The sequence below is a fragment of the Aplidium turbinatum genome, chromosome 6 (assembly GCF_918807975.1).
Source record: "Aplidium turbinatum chromosome 6, kaAplTurb1.1, whole genome shotgun sequence".
Taxonomy (NCBI): domain Eukaryota; kingdom Metazoa; phylum Chordata; class Ascidiacea; order Aplousobranchia; family Polyclinidae; genus Aplidium; species Aplidium turbinatum.
Window position 1 is genome coordinate 17,133,073 of NC_137477.1, and position 25,669 is coordinate 17,158,741.

Consider the following 25,669-nt stretch of genomic DNA (forward strand, 5'->3'; position numbering starts at 1 on the left):
TGGAACCGGTTCAAATTGCATACAGTTTGTCTGTTAGATGAGCTTATAAGAGAAAGATTGAATACCCTACTCGCATCTATTCCAGACAGTCGAACGGCTTTTGGATTGGAAATTCGTTATCATCGTGGATGTTGGCGCAATTATGTCAGCAACCCTCTGAAGAAGTCTTTGTCTGATGAAAATACAGAGCATCTACAACAGGTTAATCTTCGAGAGGCCCAAGCAATCTTCTTTCATCATGTCCGTCAAGTTATCTTTGAAAATCATGAAATCCGTACACTGCAAGGTCTACTAATGGATTACAAACGCATTACTTCAAATTATGGTTACTATTCCACAGCAAAGTCCAGTTTCTTGAAAGAAATTCTGATCAAGGAATTCGGAAATGACATAGCATTTCATGAACGAGGTCAGAAGAATGTGAGTGAACTGGTATATGATACGAGAGCTGCAGGTTCATATCTTGAGGCTGCAATATCATCTCTAGGTGTAAGCGACGATAACCTGGTGAAGAATGTAGCTGGGAGACTCAGAGATCAGATCATCAAAACAAAAACTATTCCTTGGCCTCCATACATACATGAGTTAAAAAATGAAGACCTGAATGATCTCCTCTTGAAGCTCATCACTTGGTTAAAGCACCCCACTAAGCCTGAAGTCGATGACACGCCCCCAGTCAGATCAATTGCATCTATTTTGACCAGTTACATCACTGGAAGACGTACTGCATTTGAGACAAACCTATCTGTACTGCTACATGGTATGGCAAAGAGCAGAGAAATGGTAGACATATTACATAAGGATGGCCTGGGAATCAGTTACAACGATGTACTTATGCTTAGAGATTTCTGGTCAGTTACTGACCTGAAGCATTCAACTGAGTGTCCATTTGAACTGCATGAAGGAACACCCGCAATATGTATAGTCGACAATGATGACTTCAAAAGTGACACTTTGACTGGAAGTGGCCAATCACATCGTACAAATGTCATGTTTGTCCAGCCAGACCTGCCTGAGTTAAATCTACCTACCCTGATTGAAGATAGACCAGTTGTAAATACCACCTTGCCTTCCTACCTCTCTGCTAGTCTCAAAGAACTCGGGAGCCAGATGCAAAGAGTTGAACCATACAAAACAGTCAAACGTGGTGAACCACCCATCAGACCAAAGGTAGCGGATGAACAACATCTGGACACAGCTCCTCAAAGAATGAGAGGTGTTATCCATGCATTGGCCCGAGCTAAGGCAGACGGAACAAGACCAAAGCCAGAAGATCAGACCGTACCAGCCTTTTCTGGCTTCCAGGCCAAGCTATCACCAGAAACCCAGAAAAGTCAAGCAATTTATCACATGACTTATCCTGATCCACCAAGCAAGACCATTCTGTATGAAGTTCTGCGCAAGCTTGCAAAGGCAAGTGATGACAAGAACATGCCATTTTCCGTTATTGTCGGTGATCATCCTGTCTACGCATTATTGCTAGAATTGAAAAGTGAGAATCCAGACATGACTGCTGACATATTGCCATTCATGGGACCCTTTCATATCCAGATGTCTTTCATCAATGCGGTCTACAAGAGGTTCAAAGGCTCAGGCATTTCAGATGTACTGGTGGCTGCAGGTGTCGTTGCAGATGGATCCGTAGATCAAGCTCTGTGTGGAAAACACTTCAACCGCGGTGTGCGTTGCCTTCGACTCTTCTACGAGGCTTTAGTCCACCATGCACTAGACAAACGTTTGGAAGGTTTCACTCTGTCTGAAGAGATGCAGGCATCTCTCAGTAAGTTACGCTGTTCAGTAGACCAACAAGAACTATATGATGCAAATGCTAAGTTAGAGAACAATGCCGATCTCAAGGTGCTTGTTGACTTCCTATTCGAGAACTTAGATGGTGCTCTTTGGCTGAGTCTTTGATCCCACTTCATGTTCTTACCGGATGCGATCATAACTCCGGCTTTTATGGAATAGGCAAGAAAACTATTGTTGACAGTGTACAACAATCATCAGAAGCCCATAACCTCCTTAAGAGTTGTGGCACAATCCTCCCGGTCACACATGAAATCATCAATGACTTACAGAAATTTGTTATCCGGTACATCTATCGTGACACCAAACACCAGACACTGGGAGAGGTGAGAGCAGCAAAGTGGTCAGTACTCAAGAAAAAGACGATCATCAGACTGGTACCTGACTCTGACAGTCTACGACCACACTTGGAGCGCACCAATTACCTCACATATCTGCAGAAGAACTTCCAGCTTCAGAATCATCCATCACCAATTGGCCATGGGTGGTGCCTTGTAAATGGCATATGCCTCCCAGTACGCTATACCCAACCTGCACTTCCACCATCCCTGGAACGTCCGACAACTCCAAGTCATCTATATATAGATGATGATAGCGGAAGTGATTCTGACAACAATGATGATAGCGGAAGTGATTCTGACAGCTGTGCATCGTATTTGTCCTGCAGTGATAGTGAATCTTAATACAGTAGGGGACCGCATACGTCTGTCATCTTGGATTTTGAGGTCAAGGGGACTCTGAATCATGAATTATGCCATCTCATTGTGTTTCTGACACCAAAATTAGTGGGAATTGACATCTAAATTGTCATTTTTGGCCATCCACGTCAAGAAATAGAACCTTATCAGTTTTCCAAGATGGCGGCGGCGGCCATTTTGAAAAACGTCTAAAATAACAACTTTCCCGCCATTTTCGCGAGGTATATGGGAGCTTATTTTTGTTAGTATCAGTTGCCCTTGTTAAATCCACTGAGAAACTTTGGTATCCTCACCACGGTCACGGATCCTCTGAAATCCAAGATGGCGGCGGCGGCCATTTTGAAAAACGTCTAAAATAACAACTTTCCCGCCATTTTCGCGAGGTATATGGGAGCTTATTTTTTTTAGTATCAGTTGCCCTTGTTAAATCCACTGAGAAACTTTGGTATCCTCACCACGGTCACGGATCCTCTGAAAATGACTCTACTATATTGATAAATAAATAAAAGTTCTCTCTCTCTCTCATAATGTGCCTTCGGTTGGCCATTGAAATCCGGTGTAACGGCCATCTGGACTTTAAAATTGTTTCGGATTCGCCAAACAATGCATGACGGCATCACAATCCGATTGTTGCTTCCGAGAGCATCGCCTTGTAGTATCCACTCCAATACATGCCTGTAAGCGACTAATTACTGATACTGCCTGCAAGAAAATAAAATCAATTTGTTTAGTGTGCATTCTTTAGCGTTTAGTGTATTTTTAGCCTAAAGTAGCATCATTACTCCTTCGATAGGTCTCCGTTTTCTCCTTTCGGTTTATTGCTTTTTCTCCAGTTCTTCCTGCTTCTCATAAAAAAAGTCCTCAGAACTGCAGGATGTAAGTGTGCCTCAAAATCGGTCAAATTGGTAACACAGCTAGATGCGTCTTTCTTCAAAAGTGCTTTCGTCTGTGGCACTTCATGGCAACATACACATTCATTGGGCTGGGACATAGACTCGCACTTGTGGAAAACGCACCACCTACAGTTCCCAGCACGCTACTCATTGCTGAGAAGATCCAAATCGGGTTGGTGGTGTTAACAAAATCATCTCCATTGAAGTGAAGAGAACATATACGACTAGTTTTGTATGGTCCATCCCACTTTCGAAGACTTGAAGAAAACTTTGACTATTTTCTTCTCAGCACCTTGTTTTGTTTGAAAGCATGAAAAGATAGCACACGTCTTTGTCACTGACTCTGTCACATAAACAGCAATTTCCAGGCATTAGGCTACCTCAACAATAAATTAAGGATACTGTCTGTGAGATACTGCTGTTACACTGCAAATGGCTATAGCCAGATTAGAACAAATAAAAAATTATCCAAATTGTAGCCCTACAAGAGTTTAGAAAAACTGTAATTTTAATTGAATTGAGATGCTGTTTGATAAAAATAAACTCAATCTATTTGATCTAAACCTGATAGTAACAATAAGTTGACTTTTTCATTTCGGTAATTCTCGTTTAGACCAATAGAGCCCCACACGTTGACGTTTTGAAGCAGTTGTACCTGTTCCCGACAATGGTTCACCAAATCAAACGTCATATAAAAACCGTTAACCCTTTGCTTTTCAACGTTTTTTTGGAAGTTAACTGCTCAAGGGGGGGCCATTTTTGGATCAAATTCAATCAGCTGTTACGTGTTATCCGCTGGTGCTATTTCAACAGAAGTTGCACTGGTGTGAAAGCAAATCATTTGTCTATAAGTTTGAAAAGTCATTATTTTAAAATTTTATATGTTAAACTTGATATTTCAATTTTTGCAAAGGTACCCAAAAATGACAATTTTGATTTAACTTGCCGCTATTTAATTACCGTGCTAATCCGATTTCATGCAAACTTCTGAATAACAAAGAGCTCGATCGAACGCACGAAGTGTGTGTGCGGTGTGCCGAATCATTGCATTGATTAGAATTTACGACTTGCGAGAAAATCTTATTGTAAGCTACTCACTGATTCTAAAATAGTTACAATCAGAGTAACATTGTTACACGAACTTGAAAAAAAAACAAAACTGCGTTTGTTGTCTTACATTTTTATCCTAAACTAATGCATTCCGAAACTCATGGCTAGCTTCTAGTTTTATGGAACCAAATTTCTCATAAGTAACACCTTAGCCTGCTTGAATAGCTGTTTACATCTTCGTTTGTGTATTTTATGTCTACAATTGAGTTTGTAGTATGAATATTTTTAGTAGAGAGAAGACAATTGAACAAGTTGTTGAAATTATCTGAAATTTCTAAGTTCAAATTAGGTGCTTTTGAAATTGTGGATTTGTGTCAAGTCGCAACACAAATATCATGCAGGCCACATCATAAGTGATTTCGCTTACGGGTGTTTATAAACATGACTCATAAATTACATCCACAAAAATACAGCATTTACATCAACAAAGCTAAGTTCGAAGCTCACTTTTTATTGAAGATTGTGTCAATCAATTTGAAATAACATTTTTAGTCCGCCAGCGTCGAAATAATGCAACAGCGAATCGAGGAACATGCGTAAACAAAGGAAATGTGAAATAACCCACAGTCAGCAAATCTACATAAATTTAACGTTTACAAATGTTGAATCAATGTAAAAGGACTGGATTGCTGACTGGTTCCTTATTGTTTGAAGCACAAAAAATACGCGTAAAGGCGACAACATCAGCAAGGCAGCGATTATGTTTCTGGCCAAAAAAAAATTAACTTTTGACTTCAAAGATAAAAATGATTATAACGAAGTTTCAAAGTTTGTCGTAAAAAATATTGCAGAGATACAATAAACATAATCATTTTGTGCCAGATTGTGAGAAGACTTCCTAAATTCTTTCCAAACATTTGCATGATTGCAAATTATTTTCTATAACTTTATATTGCCAAAAAATGGCTTCTTTGTTGAAACAACGTGGCTACAATTCTATAAAAAATTCTTAGGCCTACTACATTGAAGTAATGAAATCTTTTTGTGATTTTGCTGATGACGTTTTACAATATCCGAGAAGTAAAAAAAAATAATAATGATGAATTATTTTACAAAACCGTGGTTTGCAAGCGCTTTACAAAAAATTGTTGGGGGAAAATTTACTATTAGACGTAATATGTTTGTAAAAGAAAATTGTCGGTTTACGTATTTATAATGTTTATTGCGCTGTTATCGAATTATAAACTGCCTGTATTGTCTACCTTTGTTGTTGCCGGCCAGCTTAGACCAGCATGCAAACTACGCGTTTTTGGTATTTGCATCGTGTTATGATTCTCGAAAATTTCCCAAAGGTCTTTATTTTTATCGTGATATTTTTGTGCCTTTTCTGTCCTAAACTTGAAGTCATTGTGAAGCACAATCCACATCGGTTTTTAGACTCAGTCTTCATTGAAAATCTTTTGTGTGGTGCATCATTTCAAGTAGTGTCTTCCCCTAAGCTGTTACACAAACCGCCCAGAACCAGGTTGATTATTATGTATCTTACAGCCGTTGAGAGCCCGTTATTGTATGTGTGGAATTATTACTGTAGATGTCTGACTAAATTCATGCCAAAGTCGAGCAAATTCTGCTTTCGGGATCCTTGCCGTTATTTACTGTATTTTTTGTTGATAAGTTCAGGCAGCATTTTTCCAAGATAAATGAAGACATCGGTATTGTTCGTCACTTAGATTTAGTTTCCTCAGCATTGTCTGTTCATTCTTTGATCCACTAGTTTGTCTCACTTTTGGTATAATCGGATCGTTTATAAATGGCGGATCTTCACAATAGCCGGCCTCTTATACTGTACATTGGCGCAACGTATTCAGATGTTGAATCAATGATCAAGAAAGCTGATTTGTTTTTTGTCTAATGTGACGCCTAACTTTATGTCTTGTCTACATTACAAAATATTTTGTATTGTACATGAGGCATTATCATCTTTATTTTGCGCTCTTTGGAACAACACACAGTGCACGGTGAAACAAAAATGCAGGACATAACAACAAGTAGGCGACATAAAGCAGGGAAGGGACGCCATCGAGTTAGCTGCTACGTGTAAATGGAGCCTATCTCATAATTTTGAGTGTATCTCACAATTACTGTTTGCAAAAACGCTATTTCTCTACGGCTTCTCCCAAAAGCATTTGCAGTCATACATTTCCGCAATTGCAATGCTTGTCAATGAGAGTATTTCCATAGAACATTTATTTCGAAACCATGTTTTCGTGCCTTTACCCAAGATTTCTTATTGTAACGCTTTTTATTCGTCAATGAATATTATCTGCTTGAAACAACTGTTTTGAATAGTTTGTGGCCTACATAGCCTACTATTTTGATCATGGATTGCTATTCTTCTTTGTAGAGCTGATAACGCAAAAAACGTTTGCTATTATTTTTTCTAATTAATAGCTTTGTGATCACTGGCCTTTCTTTTGTAACGTAAGAAATAACGCGCTTTGTATTATTGAGGTCAAACCAAACAAAGGAAAACAAGAGGACGTTTCTCTCTGCTCGCGCATATCGATGCACGAAGCAATTATGAGCTTATGGCTTGTTATCGCAATGTAATCCATTTCACGCTTTGCTGGAAGTTAGCTAGAAATAGCAAAAATTCACCAAAATCTTGAATTTACAAGAAAACTACACAACTGTTAGCATCAAATTTAATATCATCAGATCCGCCTGGCAATTTTAGGAAAAGTCAAGAAAAACCAAGTGCATGGCGTTACTGTGCTTCAAATAATCAAAGGAAATATGAGGGGGGGGCCAAATCTGGCCTCCCTTTGAGGAGCAAAGTGTTAAGGTCTACTTAACCTAGCTTGCATCTTACGTCATGGAAATTGCTAGAAAATGTCCAAATATTGCACCATCGTTTGTAAGACCTGATGAAACATTTGAACACCTTTGAACACCTGTTTGAATTGCTTGACAATGTTTCATTATTACGTCACGTAACTGCGTACGTGAGTTTGAAATATCGCAAATTTTTCTCTCATTCGTAAAATGGTTGCTTGAAAGTTGGCCGCATATTTAACTGTTTGCTTATTGCTTGAATAAGCTAGACAAAATTTCCGTCTTTTATCCAAGTAATCTGTTCTGTAGTGACAAGTTTTTAGTGGCGTACGGTGTTGCGTCCCAATTTCGACAGCCTTGGGCTATTTTTACAGAAATACACTTTTTGAATAGACGTTTCAAAGGAGTGTTTCTTTTTCGGTCATTACATACAGACGAACGGATCCGAGAATCTTATGTTACAATTTTCTCACGAAGAGATTATGGTTTACCGCTGTGACCAGTACCATACCTTACCAACTCACCACAGAGAAAGAATGTATCCTTCCCACCCATGGTGACGTCACAGCGAGGTTGCCGTTTTTATTTTTCGCAATTGAATGAGTGCCAAATTTGCCGAAAGTGAACGAAAGTTTGCAAGCGTGTAACTTAGTAGGCCTAGCCTGTTGATATTTTTTACGATTTGCTGGTCAGGGAAGTTTGTTAGTGTCATCTCTTTGGTATCTTAGGTAAATTTAGCAAATTTATTTTCCTGTTAGAGGCACTTTAAAATGCACCAAAGCAAATCTTTATTGTAACTGCCTTGTCTACATTAAAAAACTAAATTTGTATTTCACCTTTGTTTGTTGTTTTTTCATATATTTATCCTGCATTGCGGGAAAGCGGACTTGAGCGCTATGCATCGGTGTAGGTTACTCTTTCCGACGACATCTGACCCACGCTGCAGCCGACGGCAATGTCTGTTTCCGGTTGTCTACTCTACTCATGACTTAAATTTGGTACTACCCATTATTCGAAATCGATCACAGGGTAGAGGCAATTATCGTAAATTTTCTTGCCCAGAGAAACAACAGCAAGTGCGGGTGGCTGGAGTCGAACATGCAGGCTCTCGACTGCAAGCCCAACGCGCTAACCACTCGGCCACTGCTGCCCCACTCGGCCACTGCTGCCTGTTAATAACATTATCATATACTAACTGCTAGTATCAAGTTTTTCTTACCAATGAATTCGAAAAGGGAAAAATTATTCCCATTGTAAACAGTCCAACTAAAGGACCAGAAATAAGGCTGAGAATACTGAACGCGGCCTGCAGTAGACCCCCAAGTATGGAGGCTAAGTAGGCAACCGCGATGCAGATTGCTCCAAATAAAACAACAAGACCTGTTGAGAATGCAAGATTCAATACATTTTAATATATCATAAACACAACAATATAAAATTGATTTGAAACAAACAAATACATGACACTTAGCCGAGTGTGCAAATTGTTTTTTAAAAGAAAAGTTTACAGCATAAAAAATTTCTTCTTCAGGATAAACTTATTTATATTATTTTTATGTTGCAAAGCTAATTTGTTTGCAAAGCCGATAGGGTAGGCTTACCCTAACAATTACACCTAACGTGTTTGATGTAGGCCAATCCGTTTGCTCCACAGAAATTGAAGTTTTGTATATAGCACAATGAAATACTGTTGAACATACTGAAAAACGAAATACTGTGAAAAGTACTAGAACAGTTTCAAAATTACTACGTATGATTAAATTATAGGCTACTTGAAGAAATAGTTCAGCACATCTAAGGATTTAATAATCCAAAAGAATAATTCATCAATCAATAAAATTGACATCAATATAGTATTAACGGCCGTGCTGTTAAATGGAGCATGCCAGTGTTTAAACGTTTTGTTACAGCAAAGTTTACCTTTTGATACCCAAGTGTATTTTTTGTCACTCCATTTGGTCATAGGTTTGATAAAGTCTTCGATTGCAACACAAGCCATCGCATTGATACCCGAAGAAACAGTGCTAAAAAAGAAATTTAAACAAAATGAAGAGTTGTACCAACAAACATCTATTGAATTGGCCCATGACACAAGAGAAGAATTCACAAAGAATAAACTACAAACTTGATACGCATAAATCAACAAGTAAATAAAAAAAAATATCAGTAACCTCTTATGTACATGTAGAGAATTATCTTCGTAGTAAAATTAAAAGACACCCAGACAGTCACTTTATCTGGCCTAGATCTGGTCAGATCCGTAGGCTACCCAATCTGGAAAAGATCTGGGCCAGATAAAGTGGCTGTCTGGGACATTATTAAACTGTCACTTTAGAATGTCTTCGTAGACATTATCTTTTTAAAAAATTTAAAAAAAGAGTCAATAAGTCATGTAATTTTCAGTTTGTGTGAAGCTACATGTACTTGAGATGTTACTGATGTTTTTTTATTTACAAAAAAAGAGATGCAAAATAAAACGCGGTTTGCAAAAGGTTTGCGTAAAGATCATTGCAAAATAAATTACTACTGATCTGAAAATACATTAGCGCAACGTGTACAAACAAACCATTACAAATCAAATTGCAGAAAATAATAATTTAAAACGTGAGTGAATAAACTGATAATAAATCTTCGAGTAATAGCGCAATATTGGTTTGATTGAAATACTGCTAAGTAACTTGGAGAAATCAATAGAAAGACTAAGCCTACTTTTGCAATATTACAAAGTTTATCTAACAAATAAGGTTTTTGTAATATTTAGGAAAATTTACACAAAAGACCATGTTATATTGTCTTGTCGTTAAAGCGTTTTATTTCACTTTTTGATATTTTTGTACTGTTAGATTGTTTACTTTTTGTCTCCTGGCAGATTCTTATATGTTTAAACAAAAACTTAAAGTCTAGGTAATAAATAAATGACCAAATTTTATTATCACCAAATAATAATGTAGCCTATCGCAATTCCTACGTATCCCAAGCCATGAAAATGCTTGGAAAATTTACTGCTCATGCTCAATAGTTTGATTGAAGTCAGTGATATTTGAAAACAATAAATTTTATTTATAGTAATATAAGAATTTATAGTTTTAATATTTCAAATTTATTTTGTAAGTTTTACCAATAAAACGTAACACTGGTATTGCAGATTGTGAAGAAAGGGGCGTTCTTCCCGGCTATCAGCACAAGGCTGAGCACTCACTAGTACAGCGAGCAGCTGCGGTTCGCCAACCATAACGGTGTAGCTTCCACGCTAGCCATTCAGACCATCCAATCAACAATATGTTTCTCGGCAGCCGATTTGTAGCAAGAATTGACAGCGACAGACACGTGTTTCGCCCATGAGGCTGGGCTCATCAGTATCGCACCGTATTCTGCCACAAATTTATTCGGCCACCGCTTTACCAGTCAGTTTTACTCTTATCTTTGTGGAAACAAAGAAAGAGCCAACAAAACCAGCAGGCGCCAGGGCAGAGGACATTGTGAAGAAAGGGGCGTTCTTCCCGGCTATCAGCACAAGGCTGAGCACTCACTAGTACAGCGAGCAGCTGCGGTTCGCCAACCATAACGGTGTAGCTTCCACGCTAGCCATTCAGACCATCCAATCAACAATATGTTTCTCGGCAGCCGATTTGTAGCAAGAATTGACAGCGACAGACACGTGTTTCGCCCATGAGGCTGGGCTCATCAGTATCGCACCGTATTCTGCCACAAATTTATTCGGCCACCGCTTTACCAGTCAGTTTAACTCTTATCTTTGTGGAAACAAAGAAAGAGCCAACAAAACCAGCAGGCGCCAGGGCAGAGGACATTGTGAAGAAAAGGGCGTTCTTCCCGGCTATCAGCACAAGGCTGAGCACTCACTAGTACAGCGAGCAGCTGCGGTTCGCCAACCATAACGGTGTAGCTTCCACGCTAGCCATTCAGACCATCCAATCAAGATAAGAGTTAAACTGACTGGTAAAGCGGTGGCCGAATAAATTTGTGGCAGAATACGGTGCGATACTGATGAGCCCAGCCTCATGGGCGAAACACGTGTCTGTCGCTGTCAATTCTTGCTACAAATCGGCTGCCGAGAAACATATTGTTGATTGGATGGTCTGAATGGCTAGCGTGGAAGCTACACCGTTATGGTTGGCGAACCGCAGCTGCTCGCTGTACTAGTGAGTGCTCAGCCTTGTGCTGATAGCCGGGAAGAACGCCCCTTTCTTCACAATGTCCTCTGCCCTGGCGCCTGCTGGTTTTGTTGGCTCTTTCTTTGTTTCCACAAAGATAAGAGTTAAACTGACTGGTAAAGCGGTGGCCGAATAAATTTGTGGCAGAATACGGTGCAATACTGATGAGCCCAGCCTCATGGGCGAAACACGTGTCTGTCGCTGTCAATTCTTGCTACAAATCGGCTGCCGAGAAACATATGGTATTGCAGAATTAGCGAACTGATTTAAACAATGTGTTGGCTTTCAAATAAATAAAATAATAACAAAACGGCTCAATATCAACTTATATCGTTTTGGTAAATATCTATTTGACTATCTGATTATCAGATATCTGATATCTAGTAACTGTGTGTTGCGTTAAACATGACAACAAGAATGACAGGTTCAAAATTATAAACTAATTTTCAAGCTTTGGTGTCAACACCTAGGAGTTACGAAATCAATTCTTACCAATAGTTCTGATTTGATAACGTAAAAGAACTATTATTTTTAATCTTTTCATGGTTATTCTTTGTTACAGCGTAAAGAAACCAAGGTTGTTTAATTTTTGACAAGATGTTCTTGGTACGGTATTATAAGCACTGTGGTGATGCTCAGTTTTGTTTGCTGACTGCACTAAAACCTAAGAAAATACACAAAGCCCTAAACTTTATCGTATAGCAAGTACCAACCACTAAACCCGATTCAAAAAATTACTGTTTAAGCTCGGTTTCGTAATCCATTGTATAAGTGCATTTAAAAAGCCAATTTTTTTCGTTTCATAAAATTTTCTTTCTGCCTATCTTCAATTATTTTGATTTAGGCAAACCTACCAATTCTGCAAAGTTCTATTGAATCAATTTTTAAATAAGAACTCTTTTGTCTATTCGTCGTAATGGCTCAAGTTAAAACTGTGATTTTTCGTTTTATTATTTTTTCTGTGACTGTTTAAGACAAAACACTTCGAAAGATTCGTTTCGACGCAATATTGTTGGTCTTGAATTGATTTTGCTTTGAATAACTTTTGGAAAAAAGTCGTTTTTATTTCAAACCTCCTTTCATAAACTTTTTTTGTTTCATTTCCATACACAATAAAAAAGAGTTTCCAACAGGTTTTTGGTCTTTCGATGAACTGTCGTTCGGTAAACTGTCGTATTGCTTGTTAAATATCCTCTGGTGTCAACTGGTTCTTGGCCACCTGTAGATCTCTATAGGCAGCCATGATTGGCACCGAGTGGAGAATAAGCTCGGTCATGACAAATAGTTTTGTTCAATATTAATTTGCAATTTTTTTATTAGTTTGAGTCACACCATGGCCTTCTAGAACACGGCCAAATATGTTGCTATTTGAGGAAATTTCTAAGAGTCTGAATTGTTACAATCATAGCTATGACAAACCTGTCATCTTCCCATTTCCAAAAGTAAGTAAAATGAGCAATATTTGCATCTAGACATCTTTTTGGCTTGTTGTACTGGAGATTAGATATGTATGTTAAGCACAACTTATGCAATAATAATGTAAAATATGTAAGATTTTCCAACTGCATCCTGGAGGTAGTCTCATCATACAGTTGTTAGGTTTTTTGTATAGCAGGATCTTTTGCCAATAGCCACATTTTACTTGCAAAATTAAACTTGGTGAAAAACAAAACGAACTAAAATTTAAATCGGCTCATCAAATGAACCGCTTACAACATAGAATTCACAAAAATGCTTGATATTTTAAATGGAACATACAATTGCACCAAAAGCGACACACCAAACGATACTACCTCAAGGATGCAGTTGGAAAATCTTACATATTTTACATTGTTATTGCATAAGTTGTGCTTAACATAAAAACCTAATCTCCGGTTAAACAAGCCAAACATATGTCTAGTTGCAAATATTGCTTATTTTACTTACTTCTGGAAATGGGAAGATGACAGGTTTGTCATAGCTATGATTGTAACAATTCAGACTCTTAGAAATTTCCTCAAATAGCAACATATTTGGCCGTGTTCTAGTAGGCCGTGGTCACACCTATGGTTAGATACCTTAAACTTCCAGAAAATATGCAAGAGACAACGAGACCTGGAAGTCCTGGTATATTTCGAAATAAATCCAACGTGACGTAAGGAATCAGCTGGAAACAAAGAAAAGTTTCAAAAATAAAAGCAAAATTTGCACAAAATGAAAGCAAACACATTTTTTGTGTTTTGACTCATGCGATACAGCGATGGATGAGCACAAGCAATATTGTTGCACAATGGACTTATGATGTAATAACAAGACGAATGAATTTGTGTGATTGTATACTCTCTATCGGTCCTAACCTGATCGGAGGCGGCAATCTTTCCAGAAGATATTGGGTCGCAATCGCGATATACGGCGTAAATGATTGCTCCGTTCATGAAACATAAGCTGTTGATGAGAGTGATGCCAGCCCAGTTGATGAACAGAGCTCTAATTGTTGACACAAGAGTGTTAGCAAAAAATTTAATGCAATACAAATGGAAATACAAAATCAAGACTCTACATTCTATCTAGAGCTAGAGCATGCTATTAGCAAATTTTTAATAAAATGCCAAAGCGTGTTTTTGCCTAAAATCAGTAGGTAACCTGTTTGTTCAATCCAAAATAAATTTCAGAAAATATCAATATCCAAAAATTGTAGAGAGGAATGTAGCCTTACTGACCCTTTCGCTTGAGCCTCGCTCTTGCATGAGACGTATCTTTGAACTTGCGACTGGCTAACCGAGTACATTGACAGAGTGAGAAAAGTTCCACCGAAAAGAATGCTCCAGATCGTGTGCCTGTACCGTGGATCAAAGTCGGCGCTGGAAATGAAACCAAATTACATAGCAAGCTGGAAATCAAATGAATTTACTCGCAAAACGAAGGTTGAAACTTGGATACATTTAAAATTTAGAACTTGGAAACGACGTATTGATTGATTCAAAAGTTAAAACGATTAAAACAAACTATACAGTAGTCCATAATAAATAGGATTCAGTTTATTTACATCATTTATTTAAACACTGCTTTAGCCAGAGGTGGACAGTAGGGCGCTAATTTTGTATTGCCGCTATAAGCTCGCTACTTTTTTTAAAAAGCAATAGCTGTAGCGGCGCTACATTTTTGTTAGAGTAGGGACTGCAGTAGCGACGCTACGCATTCCAAATGTAGCGGTAGCGTAAAAGGGCTCCTTTTGCTTTAGTCGTACTTTCACAGCCCGCTGCTTTCCCATTAAAAGTGGAAAATAATAAGTTGCTTTTATAAATTTTTAATTGAAACACTAAAGCATAAAAACAAATTTTACCTAGAACTTGTTTTTCATAACAACAGTGAAATGGATGTAAACGAATGTGATGCTGAAGGTGATATTATTCGCTTTACGGTCACTTTGACTTTACAAGGTAGGCTACTTGAGTGGAGTTTTTTACTGTCAGTTTACAACAAAAGCGCATAGGTAGCGGTAGCGCAGAGTACTTTTTGTCCGAGTAGCGGTAGCGCGTTACTTTAAAAGAAGTAGTAGATGCCCACCTCTAGCTTTAGCTTACTATAAAAATTCTGTTCTCCCTCCTTCTTCACAAATTTTCCACACTTTATCGAACCCTCCTTCTTGTATACTCCCTTGGATCAGGATTGCTAAAAATCCTGTTACCATGACAATGGCTTGGAAAGCGTCTGTCCAAATCACGGCTTTCAAACCTCCCTGATATGAGAGTTACTTGTAGGTATAAACTAATTACTGTAGTTGTACGCATGCTAAGCCTTTGTAAAACGGGATGCAACTTTCCAAAAGGTACTGTAAAAAAATTCCCTACTTTGAAATTTGACCAATCAGAGTCTCTCTGATCAGTAGGGTAGGCACTTTAACATTTATCACTTTGAAGATTGTTTGGTAATTACAGAGGAAAAAAGAGCAATGGCAGTGGTGAGAATCAAACCCACACCAATGAAATGACTAGCATCGCCCTAACCCTCTGCGCCAAGTCAGCCGATGGCAAACCGATGACTCTTGTTTTTCGAAGTTTCAACATAAGAGATTTTTCTATGGTACCTTTTGGAAAGTTGCAAACGGGAGGAATGATGATCAGAGTTATTTCGGTTTAGTTTATCAATGGTGCAAAGCGCTAGTCTAGCGAATCGTTCTTAATTAAAAAAAACTCTCTTGTCCATTAGTCGTGATGGCTCAATGTAAAACTGTGACTGAACGTGTTGTTTGCATTTTTATATTAACAAGTTACATGTTCTATCGCTATTGAATGTCCGACATACCAAAGTAGTGTAGAAAATGCACACAGTCCCCGTTGACATGACAGCTGCCCATAAGTTGAAGCCTGTGACTGTTATAAAATAATAAGTTAAAATACCAATTAAGATATGATAGAGATCAATACAGTCCAATCGCTGCAGTAGCCTATACCATGGCCACCTGGGAATGCGGCCTGATTTGTCACATTTTGCAGATTTTGATTACAGCTACTACTAGTGCTTGACTGACATTTTTTGAGATGTTTTTACTTTTTTGCGGTTTCCTAATGACATAAAACTTTTTTGTTGCCTTGGGGAAGCAGTAGCGAATGAGAAAAAGTAAGTTGAAAAACGCAAAATCAGACTGTTATTGAAAATTAACAGTCTGACTAAAATCTTCGAAATCAAATTTTCTTTGTTTTTCAACATGTGAGGAGGTTAAAACCTATTGTGTCTTCTGGGGAAAGAATAAAGAAAGCGTAAAAATCTAATTTTTAGAAAAATTTATTTAAACGTTCGCCCAAAGTTAGAAAAACCTGGAAATTTCTGCAAAATGTGACAAATCAGGCGTATCTTTAGGTGGCCATGCCTATACCTATTATCTAGTAGATGGAATAACGCGACTTCTACCACCTCATATACGGTAGGCTTTACACAAGAAACCACAATATAGTACTGGACAATTTATTATGGATTTTATTTGTTTTTGGAGAATTTTACAGCAAATTTTATATTTTCTTTTTGATAACTGAGAGCACTACAATAATTGTAATGGTGGTTCAAAGCAAAGAAGCTGCAATTCTCCAACATCGGTATTCAACACACGTAATAATGCCGGATTATGACGTCATAATGGCGTAAGTCTACTACAATACCAGCAGTTCAGTTGAGCCTTTGTAACGTTCATTATGACGACACATGTGGCGCTGTTGAATACCGATTGTGTAGAATGGCAGCTTCTTTGCTTTGGGCCACCATTACAATTATTTCCGAGCTCTCAGTTACAGGAAAAACAAAAAAATTAAGATTTGCTGTAAAATTGTCCAAAACAAATCTATAATAAATTTTCCAGTACTGTACAAGTATTTGGCACCAGCTGTAGGTATAAACAACAAATTTGCAAGATCAATTAAAAGTACCATTAAGTGTATCAAAAAATTTTGCTGAAATAAAAGAAAAACTACAAGCGGTCAATCATCAAACATTTCATTGTTGACCTACCTGCGTTCAGGGCAAGAGCAGGGGCGTATATGACAATTCCAACGTAGAGCGCGGTTTGGATTAGAAATGCTACAGTTGCCTGCAATCTGACAGCTCTGTTGAATCGCATCTCCAAGTACTGTGCAACAAGGTAGGTTTAATCGATAACAAATAATAACAAGGTAGGTAGGTTTAATCGATAACAAATAATAACAAGGTAGGTAGGTTTAATGAAACGAAATTATTTGAATCTAATTTGGTTTTAATTCTAGGCAGTAGTAATCGAAAAAGATGAATAAGACCAAGTAGCTTGCGAACAACAAAGACCAATTTTTTGGTCGATTGCTGGTTTACGGTCTGCAACTTGTAGTGATCTAGACTATTAGGCTTGAATTCAATTTTGAAGGGGTGATAGGCTATTATAAATGATTGTTTTTTGGTAAAGTAATGACAATGTAATTCATGGAGAAGTGACGGTCGTAGATACGGTCGCAAAACTTATATTAATCAGTCACTTTTTGCACAATCAATCACTTTTAACTCATCTGGTAAATTGTAGCCTATCCTATAAATCATTTTTAATTTTTATAGCAATAAAACATGAGCTACATTTCTTTCACTTACAACTAATTGATAAAATAGTTCCCAAGAACAAAGGAAAAACTTTGTTATCAAATATATGTTTCAGTTTGAAACGCCAACGAATTACTCCATGGCTTAATTTTTGCATGGTTGTCTATAGATATAGCCCACGCAGTTGCGGATATAAGGGGAGAGGGCACACTCACAGAGGGAGAGCGCACACTCCGAGAGGGGAGAGGGCACACTCACAGGGGAGAGGGCACACTCACAGTAAGGAGAGAGGGCACACTCACAGGGGAGAGCGCACACTCCGAGAGGTGAACCAGCGCCGTTAGATCTTGAAGCTTCTTCGTTCACGAAGTCACGCGCTTACCACCTGAGCTATCGGGGAGAACAACAACTGAGCCTATAATTTCTGTCAACACATTTACACATTGTTGAAACTTAGGCGGCCTCTATAATTTTTTTTTTTAAATATGTTACTGAGCATCTTGTCTGATTTGTCACATTTGCAAAATGCCGTTTTTTTCGGAATTTACTAACTGCTGATTATGAGTTTACTAGACAGTGACCGATGGGAAAATGCGGTTTTAAAAAAATTCAGGTTATTTTCTAAAATACTGCAAAATGCGACGACCAGCATTCATCACCAGGTTGTCAGTGCTAAAACTGTTTTGTGGAAGTGTACCGTAGTACAAATTTATGCGATTTGCTTTGAACGCTTCGGCACATACAATAAAATTTAGCTTGTGCTTCAAGTGCTTTATTTGAACTATACAGTGTTGATTCGTTTTGTGGTTATTTCAACTTTTACAAGAACGCATTTTAATTGTTAGACTCAACCAGTGGCGGATCCAGGGGGTGGCGATTTGAACGATCGCCCCCCCCATCCTAAAACACAGAAATCAAACTTCTTTATGCTGTATTTGCAAGGTGGGAATAATGTATGCTTGTACATCTTTTTTTTTTGCTTGTTAAAATTGCCCCCTCTCCCCTAGAGAAACTTGCTAAACCCGCCCCCGCTCTTGACGTTGTGATTTTGTGATTTCAGGAACAATACTGAACGTCTGTCAACCAATGGTTGGGAAGGCGTATTACTAAATACAAAAGTTATCCATTTGCCAAAATGTTTGCTTACTTCAAGCCTTCAACAAACATTCCTGTTTTCATGACATCAGTTAAATGCGCACATCGTTTTATGAGCCATGTTGTGAAGAAATATTTGTGTTTATTAAACTTAACACATGGCAAATTGATTGATTGATAAAACTAATCTCGTGTTTTCTTTATCTTGGGTTAAAACAATTAAACTCCGACAAAGTGGTCATATTGGAGTAGTGGAGAAATAAATCAATCACAGAAGCACTTACAGTCGTGGACGTCGCTATAATAGGATTTATTGCGACGTCCACGCTACAGTATAACTGTGCAAGAGTTTTAAGCAAGGCCGCTTCACAACCATATTTACACAAAACCAAAGAGTGCAAAAAGCAACATGGAGTGCAATACAGTTGTAGCCTATGCTGTTGTAAACCGATTAAGTGTAGCTTACTTATTCATTGATATATTAACATTAAAGCTTTGGTAGAGAGTATGCTTTGTTGAACCATAGAGAAATAAAACATAGTAACCTTAGCGGGTTTATAAATTTAAGTTTAAATTTAAATTTATCTTACGATTTTTCATTTTATGTCTATTGGAGATTTAATTCCTGATGAGGACACACGTACGTGTCGAAAACGTTTGAGTTTATTTTAATTATGTTATATTTTTGTGTGTAATAAAGTATGTTAAACACGCTAAGGTTACTATGTTTTATTTCTCTATATTAATATTAGCAATCCAATTTTACAAAAATAGGCGCATGAAATATGGATTAAATCTACTATTCACACCTCGAACATGCTGGAAATTCTCAGTCTGTAGTAAATTGGAACGAACACTTCCGACGTAATCACGGTGCCAATGAAAAGGCTCACCACAAACCTGTAAAGAAAAATTAATTAGAACTCTGCTTCGTACTTGAGAAATGTTCTCCATCGTCAGTTCGATTGCTTCAACAAACTGCTGCGCAGAGAGACTGACTATAATGCTTACTGTAAACAGGTGGTTTCAACAACAACACACCAAACTGTAATTTTGAGAAGGTAATTTTTGAAAGTTGATAGAACAATGTTGTTCGTAAACCTTGTTGCCTTGTTGACAGAAATATCTTTTATATAATTTTTAAACTTTTATCGCCACATGGAAGCTTATGTATTAAATTTTAGCTGTTTTAACAAACTAAGCTAATACAAACACAAAGTAAACCAGTTTGAAAAATATATTGTTTGTATCGTATGACTTACCACCAAAACATTGCTCCATATATATACATTTCAGCTGGAGTGCCAAGCAGGGCTATAGCTGACAAGTAACTGACAGCTAAGGAAAATCCAACTGGGACCATTCCCATTGATCTAAGAAGCATACGAAACTATTTACAACCTTTATTGTTGTTTTAGAATAACAAAAATGTTTTGGGTAGCTTTCTTTCTTATGCCAAATAGCATAGACAAGGGGGTCCAAGAAGAACTTTTGGAACATGATCTGGGATAATTAGAGAGGCCCAGAAAGTTGTAGAAAACACAGCATATTTTGCTTTCTTTAGAGGATTTGCATCAATTGAATATCAGTCTTTTCTCAATGGTTAGTAACCTGAGAATGTGATTGGTACCGGCCAAAAATTAGCTTCTCAACAGCTCTGCTTATGTCATATTATATCTTTTGTAAAGCTAATGGTTATTAAGAAATAATCACTTCTTTAAATTCCTTATCATAAGTTATGATGCTGCTCGAGTAATAAAAGTTTAACTGCGCATTCTTTTATCGTGGAATCTGTGAAAAGTTATTACAAAATTAAAATGGACTGACAAGAAAACCTAAAACAATTCAATCTTGGCGTAAAATTCTAAAACCGAAAAACCAAAAGTAGCTCTTGCAAGCGCACAGTTTGCCCCTATCAGGAAAGGTTTTAAGTCAAACATTTTTGCCAATGTCAGGCCAATAGCGAGTTAGGCCTAGTTATTGTCTGCTGCTGCTTCTGCAGACGAAAGTCCAACACTATACCTTCCCCCGAGCAGGTAATCATCGGTGTCGCTTTGTCGCTTTCTATCGCGAAAAGCAAAATAGATTCCAATTCCGGCGGATATGGACAAGGTGGTGGCAAACACAACGTAATCAGGAGCACTCAAAGTTTTAGGAGGATCGGATGACATGTTCTATTCTTGCAGAAAATTAATGATCAAACAACTGCGAAAAGATGCTGTATCAATGATTAGTTAAATACCAATTAAACCAATTTAAACTTCAATATTGATCCTTGCAGTAAAAAAGATGACTTGGAATCGTTACTTGACCGCCTTGCTACTGGCAACAAACTATTTAACCGATCAGAAAAACTTGTTTTTGTTAATTTGACTCCTTGCGCTTGAGTGGCAAGGTTTCACGTCATGTCAGTAAAGCCGCTCATTCAAATTTTATAAATTTCAAAAAAAACAAGCCAAGAAAACGTAACTCAGTGTATTATGAGACCAGAAAGCATTCCACAACTGAAGATATTTATGTTTTTTAAAGTTTTATTATTTTAAACCACTGCCTGAAATATGTGTTTTGCCAAACATTGAAATATTTATTTTCATATCGGAAATCTTAGAAAGTTTGCTAGGTCAACGGTAGTGATTTATGATAGATTTTTCATATAACCACGGTACTTCTTTTTATTATAAATTGAGTAGGCTACTGCTCATTTGCATTTCTCGAAAATGTTCTGAAGACTAAACTTGATAATTTAGTATATAGCCAACTTCCAAAATACAAAAAAAATTACTTGCTCCAGTAATCAGTTTCCAGCTAAGAAGCAGAAAGGTAAATATTTTCAGCTAAAGTAGTTCTTGCAACATTGGTACGGTATCTGCGTTTTTTCGATTTTATACCATTGAAAAAAGCTAAAGCAATTTGAATGCAAACACAAAAGCCAAATTGTTCGGTTGCCGCTTTAGTGCTGGTAGCATAATACCAAAGTGATGAAGATTGCAGGCTTGTGGTTTTACTAACTTGATATAGCTATTTTCAAAGCTGAATGTTATAGTTTTATTCATTTTCGCTTTACAACAGCTAAGGTCGTTTAGCGACAAAGCTCATTTTAAATCTTATATCAGGTTTACGATGTCATTACATTATTACTCCACTTATTTTCACTGCGTCATGCCAGTAAGAACACAATCTGTACCGTTTTTAGTTTTTGATTTGACCCGACCTGGAATCGACCTCAGATATACCAGCACCAGAGCCGTAGGTGAAACCATTCGGCCACTGAGCTGGTCATCTTCATAGTCCGTGTTGACAACAAAGAGTAAAATGTTTGTGAATCAACAGGTTTCTGTGTTGAGGTAAAAGTATTTTTCACACATTCAGCCTTCAAGTATTTTAATCAAAGGAAAGCTAAAGTTTATGTGAAAAGATCTGGCACGGTCTCTCATTAGAAAATTTTTCAAAATTAATAGAAAAAAGCTTTCTCTATACTGCTTAAAGAGATTTATCTATATGTGATTTTCTTTATCCACTGCCTTAATTAAACCTATCCCTGATTAAATCTAAATTTGTTTTTCCGTCCAGCTTTGTTTTTCAATCAAATCGCTTTCACCTTTTCTTCACAATATTGTGATTGAACACTGGATTTTTGTGTTTGTACAATGCAGGATACAGCGTTACATGGCAATAATAAACTGGGCTTTAAAAGGTTCTGGTTGAAATGCGGCGGTCATTAAATCCATGCAAAGACTGTAAAGTTTCAAACTAAGTTAGTTTATAGTCTTTGTCGTCTAAACTTGATCGCGTTTGCATTGTTGAGATAGTTGAATATGATTCACATGACTAACTACATTGTATTACATTGTGTGCTCAGCGACTGATGGGGACAAAGAGCAATGTAGGGTTCTTTCTGTTTGATGAAAAAAATCTCGTTCCGGCCTCATGTTCATCAGAGTTATTGAATGATTGTAGAAATCTTTATTCTCTTACTGAGAAAGCTTCATTGTAAAGGCTTTGTACCACTGAAGCAGGCCGGCCACCGAGTTTGACAGAGTGTAGTTTCCGCTTGTTTTTGAAGTGTTCATGTCTGTGAATTATCCATCCACCAGTTGCCGCTGAATGAACAACAGTCATGAAAATACAATGCTCAAGCGCACACCGCGATGCCTGAACCAGTGCTGTTTAACCTCGCTGGTTTTGTGTGCAGAATGTCGGACGTTTAACCAACTAAAATATATAGTTAGATAAATTTAAATTGTTCATCAAGTGGTTTTTAACCATTATTACTATTTTCCTTAGTCTGCAGGTAAAAGCGCTCTAAGAAGAAAAGTTATTGTATTTTTTAAAACTTTGTTTCATTTAAAATTTAATGCTTTTGTTGTAGAAGGCTCGTAAGCAACCAATGCAAAAGCACATGGTTTCAGTCATTATCTTTTTTTTTTAAACAGAGAATCATAGTTTATATGTGGATGAATTACTTTTATTGAAGGGCTATTGCACGGCCAAAAAAATTGCAGTTTAAAGCTTCATATCTTGGTGTTTTCTGCAAAGCACTAGAAGCCTTTCTCCAGTAAAAATGAAATGTTATTCTAAAGTGTTTCCATTGAATAACTCAAAACGCACCGCTCACAAAGAGTTCAAGCAATTTTTATGAAAAAATATTTCTTTATCAAGTGAGATTGTGATGGCAACAAACGGGAAGAAAATTTTTTCTGCTGTTTGGATTGCTTATAAAGCTCTGCTCATGATGCGTCAGTCCTAACCACAAAAAAGTGTAAACTTATCAGGTGCTGCAATCTTTTTTTTTTTTTTCATTGTTAGGACAAAGCGTATTCTCATCGTCTGCTACAGAAATTTGCTTTCCGCAGAGTCTGCTTTCGCAGTTTCTATTCTGTTTTGATAAATGCTGGCTCGAGTTCCAATTGATGAACACATCGACAAAGTTTGCAAGACCGTCTCGCATTTGTTCATAAAGTCTATTCGATTACTGCCTTTCTTTCCCCGTTTTTCATGTTAGATCGTATGCTCAACTCTGCTTAAATCTTGTCAATTGACGTGACATTTATTCATTTGTAAGCATACAACCAGATTAAACAATTAAAGTTTGTCTTGAAGATCTTGATTCAAATATATACTTTGTAGTTACCGCTCAAACATCATTCTTCGACGCTCAAAGAAAACTCACAAACCTTTAAACCAACATTTGTTGACACTTGCCAGCAACAAAAGCAGGGTCACAATAAACTGAGTGTAGTTTTAAGTTGAGGCTACATCGTTTAAGTTTTACTATTCTCTTGTGCTTTGCTTCAGTTTTGCCTATAATGAATAAAAAGCAGTTGATTTCAAAGGAAACAGCAAAGATGAAGTAAAATCAAATTAACTTCGATGTAATTAAATCATTTTGAAGTCCGCCCGTTAGCTCAGAGTCCGCCCCGTTAGCTCAGCAGTTACGCGCCCGGCTCAAGATCACGCGGCGCTGGTTCGGCTCTCGGGGTGTGCGCTTGAGCAACGCATTTCAGGACTGCTTTTCATTCAGCGACAACTACTGAATGGAATAATTCCTTGGCAACAACACTTCAACAATCGAAAACTTCACTCTGCCAATCTCGATAACCGGCCCTGCGTCAAGAGTCTTTACTCTACAAGTATGCGAAACTACCAGGAATACCTACATCTACCAGTCGGAGGATAAAGATTCAAAAACCAACCAACCTATTAGCATTAATTACAACAAAGTGTCCTAAATCTGAAAATAATTTCATAAAAACTAAAACATATTGCCAGGGGCGTTGGGAGAATATATTATTTGTGGCCCAATGCTAAACAATAATCTGGGTCCCCGAATCAGCTCTTGAGCAAACAATTTGAGTAGTATGCTGATGTGCAAGGCGCAGCCGATAAAGCAAACAAACAAACGGAAACGTCCCTCCCTTAAACGAAGTATAGACTACAAAAAGACATGAAATTTTAATTTAAAATTAAACAGTTTAACAACCATCATTTTATCTTTTTTTTATGCAGTATGTTTCGTTTGAAAGAAAAGTTAGTAGTTAATACTTGGGGATAGAACACTAGTTTAAAGTAACTTACATGTCACAATAGCAGTGGTAACATGTACTTGTGTAGTATGTCTAAATAGATCTAACTAATCTGAAATTAACCGGTTCTCCAAAATAGATAAAACGGCCGGTTTTTAGAAGTTCTCTTTGACCCCCTAACAACACTAAATTTTTGAACTATTTGTATTTTTTTGAATGGGTAAAGTATTATGAACATTATTTATAATACGACGGTAAGCAAAAAGTGAAATATTTTATAATTTCATTAAAAAAGTGAAACATAGGAAGCCTTGTTTTTACCATGTCCAATTCTTTCACTTTGGTTTGTTTTAACTTTCATGTCCATCTAGTTTTCTATTAAATGTAGTATTGGTACAAGCTCCCTCCTATGTTTCCAAGCACATGTCGACGCTCCAGGGCAATGAATGTGTGTATGAGGGGCAGGGGCTCTGAGAGGGGGGAAAGTCGGAAAAATTTCCCCCCTAGCATAACATTGTAAAGGAAAAACGAGTAGTTTTTCGTTTTTTCACTTTTGAGGGGGCCCATTTTTTGCTACTAAAAAAATTTTACCAACTTAAAAATAAACAAATTTTTGAGTGAAATGGGTAGTTTTGAGTATTTTTCCATCATTGTGCTGTACAGTAGATGCTAGCCTACTTCATATGTTTTTCATCAAGAACAAATCGAACTGCTCCAATACGTAAAATCTGCTGCTAACCCCCTGAGTAGTAAGGAAATGCTCATTTCAGCCCTTTTTTGTGTTAACCCTCAGTGTTAACCTGCCACAACCACATTTGATTTTATATAGTTATGAATATGAATGGTCTTGTAAATGTATTAACCCTCAGTGTTAACCTGCCACAACCACATTTGATTTTATATAGTTATGAATATGAATGGTCTTGTAAATGTATTAACCCAAAGTGGTGACGCACATTTGAATTTATGTGAGAAAGGTGAATCGCAAAAGTGCAAAGTCCGAATTCGTGAAGCGATATAATTGTGTAACCGAGTTCGCTTTTCTCACGATAGGATACTGAAGA

The 25,669-nt window shown here is 37.4% G+C and overlaps 1 protein-coding gene across 1 annotated transcript in view; it reads right to left on the reverse strand.

The window, feature by feature from the left end:
* LOC145771995 (sodium-coupled monocarboxylate transporter 1-like) overlaps positions 1–20,771 on the reverse strand; it is a 34,278-nt gene extending 13,507 nt beyond the window's left edge. The window contains exons 1-11 of the mRNA XM_082583796.1: positions 20,605–20,771; positions 19,845–19,955; positions 19,392–19,482; positions 16,936–17,053; positions 15,739–15,806; positions 15,018–15,172; positions 14,154–14,294; positions 13,791–13,920; positions 13,512–13,600; positions 9,203–9,306; positions 8,502–8,662 (exon numbers count right to left, since the gene is read on the reverse strand). Coding sequence (XP_082439922.1) covers positions 8,502–8,662; positions 9,203–9,306; positions 13,512–13,600; positions 13,791–13,920; positions 14,154–14,294; positions 15,018–15,172; positions 15,739–15,806; positions 16,936–17,053; positions 19,392–19,482; positions 19,845–19,955; positions 20,605–20,753 — 1,317 coding nt within the window. The 5' untranslated portion in view covers positions 20,754–20,771. The remainder of the gene's footprint in view (positions 1–8,501; positions 8,663–9,202; positions 9,307–13,511; positions 13,601–13,790; positions 13,921–14,153; positions 14,295–15,017; positions 15,173–15,738; positions 15,807–16,935; positions 17,054–19,391; positions 19,483–19,844; positions 19,956–20,604) is intronic.
* Between the last annotated feature and the right edge of the window lie 4,898 nt (positions 20,772–25,669).